Raw genomic sequence first — 5241 nt, forward strand, 5'->3', positions numbered from 1 at the left:
CGTCATAGAAGTTGCTCATTCGAGTCTGGTGGTCCCTTTCGACGGTCAATTGTGGACAAATCTTAAATGCCAAGCGTAGGGCCCTTCTCCTCTCTTCATTGGTCGCTTCTTATGATGCCGAACCGCGTTGAGGAATGACACGTGGTTCGCGGAGAGATGGCCTTCGTCCTTGACCGGTCCAAGTGTGACTCTGCACTTGGAGTAAACCTCGTGCCATTTGTACTTTTATACTAATATCTTATCAAAGTTCTATCTCAATGACAGAAGACCTTTTCCTTTCCTCTCCCGAAATAATATGGCATAACAATTTCGGGATAACTGAGAAATAAAAATATATTATGAACCATAAATTCTTAAAAGAATGGACTTTACAATAATTTTTAATTTTTTTGTGATTCAAAATAAATTTTTAATCTCACAGTGAATTAAGGTAATCATATAATTTTTGAGAAATATTATATTCCTGCGTTCTTACAATCGTAACTTAGCGTGAACTGTAAAAGAAGAACATGTGATGCATGAACCGTAAAAGAAGAATAGGTAATCATCCGTGCATGGCAAAGTGGATCCAAAGTGTTTGAGAAGTGACGAGCGGTGGTTCCCATACCCCCATAATGGCTCTTACTTCAAAGTTGTTTTCAGCATGTGGGCCAATTGACAAGATTTACTATAAACTAATGCTAATCATCTGCATATTAAAACAGAGAATAGTAATTCCACAAGCAATTCGTGTATGGAAAGAAAAAAGGGTGTATACTTCGCTTTTTAGAAAAAATCATTTGTGACGATGTATGTAGAAGAAATTATAGAATATGTGTATCAAAATCGAATCAAACCATGGCAAATTTATTGGATTCCTTGCGTACTCATTTATAGGGGTGAGTGGTTCCCGGTCCGGTACGGTTCCCATCAAAAATCGGGAATCGGACTGGTGGTCCCGGTTCCCACTTTTCGGAACCGCGGATCGGACTCGCCACCCTTGGAACCGGGAACCGGACTGGACCGTCGGTCCGATCCGGTTCTCGGGCGATTCCAAGGGTTTTCGGTCCGCGGTTCCGAAAAATAGATGTACACTTTGCAGACGGTGTCAATGAAGTTTGAGGCGAGATAAGCGGTGAGATGACTCAAGACTTGTCTGTGTAGCGAAATAAGTGGAGATTGGACAGTGAAGAGGTAAGAAAAAATGTTTGCGATGCCGCACCGAAGTGAAGCAAAGAAATCATAAAGGACCTAAACCTAAACAACAAGTAAACGTTAGGTTTGTTTTTAAAAAAAAAAAAAAAAAAAAAAAGAGGACCGGTCCGATCCGGTCCTAGGCCTTGAAACCGGGAACCGGACCGCCCGGTCACCGGTTCCAATTTTAGAAACAGGGAACCGAACCGGATCCCCCTAAAATCGGGAACCGGACCATCGGTCTCGATCCGGTCCGGGCGATCCCGGTTCGGGCGGTCTTTTTTGCTCACCCCTACTCATTTCGTTTGCCATCAAAATGAATAGGCAATTGGCCTATGCTTAGGCGGATGATATATTTTTACCTTTGATTTAAATTTAAAATTTCACTCAAAATTCAAAAACAAAATAAGGTTTTCTAAGTTTCACAATTTTCACGGGTCGATGCATGAATCTTTTGAAACATGTCAACAAGTGTTTCATAATAATTAATAGTTAAAGTATAAATTCGCCAAATTTTACAAAAAAGAAAATTAAAAGTAGAAACAATCTTAAATGAGTCCAAAACCAAAGAACCCTCCCCCAGTTGCCGCACACAGCTTCCTCCTATAAATACAACTGTCCACGCCACCTCCTTCCTCGCTCATCCAAAACTCATTGCCACCGCAGCCACCTTCAACAATGTCCCCAGCCCGCCTCCTCCTCCTCCTCCTCCTGCCCCTCCTCTCCTCCTTCCTCCTCCGCCCGGCCTCCGCCGTCCTCTGCCACCCGGAGGACAAGGAGGTCCTCCTCCGTATAAAGTCCGCCCTCAACAACCCCTACCTCCTCGCCTCCTGGAACCCGGACACCGACTGCTGCTACTGGTACTGCCTCAAGTGCGACCGCAAGACCCACCGCGTCATCTCCCTCTTCTTCCTCGCCTCCGACCTCCCCGGCCAATTCCCTTCCGCCATCAGCGATCTCACCTACCTCCAAGACCTCACCCTACACAAGCTCTCCAACTTCTCCGGCCCCATCCCAGAGTCCCTCACCAAGCTCAAGTACCTGAATTTCTTGAGACTCGACTGGCTCAACCTCACCGGCCCAATCCCGTCCTTCCTCGGTCAGCTCAAGAACCTCACCTACCTCAACCTCTCCTTCAACAAGTTCACCGGCGGCATCCCCACCTCCCTCTCCACCATCCCCGGCCTCGGCTACGTCGGCCTCGACCGTAACCAGCTCACAGGGAAGATTCCGGCTTGCCTCGCCAACCTCAAGGGAAACAACCTCTACCTCATCCTCTCCCACAACGGCCTCTCCGGCGAGCTCCCGGCGACCTTCGCCGGCGTCAACTTCGGGAGGCTCGACCTGTCCCGGAACATGCTTCAGGGGGACGCGTCGCTGCTGTTCGGGAGAAGCAAGAGCACGTCCATCGTCGACATCTCGAGGAACCAGTTCGAGTTCGACCTGTCGAAGGTGGAGTTCAACGAGAGCCTGACGTCCCTGGACATGAACCATAATAAGATATATGGGTCGATTCCGAAGGCCATGGCGGGTCTGGAGCTCCAGTTCCTGAACGTGAGCTATAACAGGCTGTGCGGGGAGATTCCGGTGGGCGGGCGGCTGCAGAGCTTCGATGCCTCGGTGTACATCCACAACCGGTGCCTGTGCGGTGCTCCTCTCCCCAGCTGCAAGTGAGAAACAGAGCAGAGCTTCGCCGATGCTCTAAGATTTGAGCGAACCAGTGGGTAAACTTATGTTATTTTCAAGTTCTTAGTGGTGCAATAACTCCACGTGAGTGGTTGTCATGTTTCAAGGTGATGTATTTTGCAATGCAAAACAATGCGAGTTTGTTGTTCTTTTATCGAACTCTTATCACCTCAAATTAACAGCCTTGTCCATAATAAGATCAAGTATGCTTTCGTTATATTTTCATTAAAAGATTTAGTAAGTAAATATACCATTTTTAAAATTTAAAAAAAAAAAACTCTTTCCATCCGTAGTATTTGTTCATGCTATTGGGTTCGTGGCCATCCAGACAATATTGGGATTTCCAATAAAGTTCGAGCGTTTTTTGGAAAAAGAAAGTTCAAATCCATAGACCTATAAAAGAAGATGATTTAATGACTTTCCACGCAATATAGCTTAACACGTTAAGCACACTCTTGCTGGCTATTCACCTAGCCTAATTGAAGGCGGAATCAAAACTCCAACTCGTTCAAAACTCTTGCACGTCCACTCTAACATGTTCCTTCAAGATTTGGACTCCGCTGCTCGTCGTCGGTGGGGCTGAAGATAAGATAACATGGGCGGTCAAGGGTCAAAGTCAAACTAATAAGGCAAGTTGAGTCCTTGGTCAAGTGGGTGCTTATTTTTCTTATTGCGCTATGAAGTTTTTTGGCATACAGCTTGCATGGAGGGGCCCCGTATATCTTTACGATCCATGTCAGCCTTCTTCTTTTCCTTTTTTGGGTTCAGAACAGCGGGGCTGGTTCAGCAGTTTTGTTTTTGGTGGCCCCACCAACTATTCGTCCTTTCAACGGATATCCGATCCGATCCGACAACTTTCCCGTTGTTTTCGGACCACGCCTTCTGTCAATTATTTTCTCGTCCATTCGGTCCCTCCACTCCACACCCCACGTCGTACAAACAGCCCAGGACGATGCGTGATCGCCACAGAGTTCCTGCAAACGCTCAGGAGTAGATAGAACAGCCCATGTGTGTGGCGTGAGTTAAAGAGCATGCTTTGCTTTGGGGGTTAACTTGGATGTTCACTTGGGTCAAGTGAACTCCACAATTCCCGTCGTTGCACCGATTCCATCGGCCCGGCCTAATTCTGACCCTCAGAAATTGGATAAGTGGTGCATGAATCAGGCTCGTTGACTTTCACGAGAATGATGTTATTATCACTTACGATTCAACGTTTCTCGCATCTATCATTGACATACGGGACAAATGATTTTTTAACTTGCATTGGTAATGATTTTAGTATTGCATATATCGTGACGCATAGTAAGTGAATTACTTGCCCTTCTTCATTTTTTTTTTGTTTTTTTTCTCACTTTGGACCGGACATCGATGCCAAATTGCCAAATCTAATACAGGGAGTTCGCACATACTCCCCCTTCCAACCGAAGCAAACGAATTTGCCCCTTTTCCATTTGGATTGAGTGGGCTTGAGTGGGGTCCGTCCGTCCAAGGAACTAGCCCTTGGCCCGAAGTGGATTGAGGCGTAGTCCAGGAAATCTAACTAGAACATAGTGCTTATAGCGATACGAATACCCACTAAACACAAATTGAAGGTTACACCTACAAATCTCCCAAATCTCACAGATTGGAAGGAATGAGCATGCAGATTTTATAGGCAACCTTTGCAAGTTGTGGACATAGACTTGAGGAAATGCTATATATGCAAGTCATAATTCACGATGGACCGAGCCAATCTGCTAGAGGTTGTCCAGGACATTTCAAAGCATTTGATGTGCAACGTGCAACCCTCGGTATGCTGCAAACAAATTCCTAAACCGACAATGTCACAGGCAACCAAACAAACATCAAGAGGGTCCCAATTTCTTAATTCAATCTGACTTAGATCATCAAAACGACGGGAACGGACGGACCCTAGCCACGAGGACGCAAATCAGGGGACGTGCCCTTGAAAGAGTAGTCTCGGCTTCTCTCGCCAACCTTAGGGGGAAGAACACGTACCTGATCCTCTCCCACAACAACCTCTGTGGTGAGGTCCCTGGCGAACTTTGCCGGGATCGAATTTGGGAAGCTCGACCTGTCCTGGAACAAGCTTCAGGGAGGCACGTCGCTGCTGCTCAGGGAAAACAAGACGAACAACTACATCGATATCTGAGGGATCCTGTTTGAACTCAATCTGTCCAAGGTGGAGCTGAGGCAGAGCATTACATGGCCGGACATTGACCATAACAAGAATTTCGGGGCAATGAAGGGTCTGCTGCTGCAGTTCTTGAATGTGAGCTACACCAGGTCATGCGGGTACTTTCCGGTGGGAGAGCGGTTGTAGAGCTTCAGTGACTCGGTGTATTTCCAGTGCTCCTCTTGATAGCTGTAAGTGAACGGCGG

At 46.6% G+C, this 5241-nt stretch overlaps 1 protein-coding gene across 1 annotated transcript; it reads left to right on the forward strand.

Annotated features, from left to right (window-relative positions):
- The first annotated feature begins 1797 nt into the window (after positions 1 to 1797).
- On the forward strand, positions 1798 to 2920 carry LOC125316769 (polygalacturonase inhibitor-like). Its single transcript, XM_048286135.1, has one exon. It carries the CDS (start codon positions 1852 to 1854, stop codon positions 2845 to 2847), a length of 996 nt encoding a protein of 331 aa, XP_048142092.1. The 5' UTR covers positions 1798 to 1851; the 3' UTR covers positions 2848 to 2920.
- The last annotated feature ends 2321 nt before the right edge of the window (positions 2921 to 5241 follow it).

This window comes from Rhodamnia argentea, chromosome 10 (assembly GCF_020921035.1).
Source record: "Rhodamnia argentea isolate NSW1041297 chromosome 10, ASM2092103v1, whole genome shotgun sequence".
Taxonomy (NCBI): Eukaryota; Viridiplantae; Streptophyta; class Magnoliopsida; order Myrtales; family Myrtaceae; genus Rhodamnia; species Rhodamnia argentea.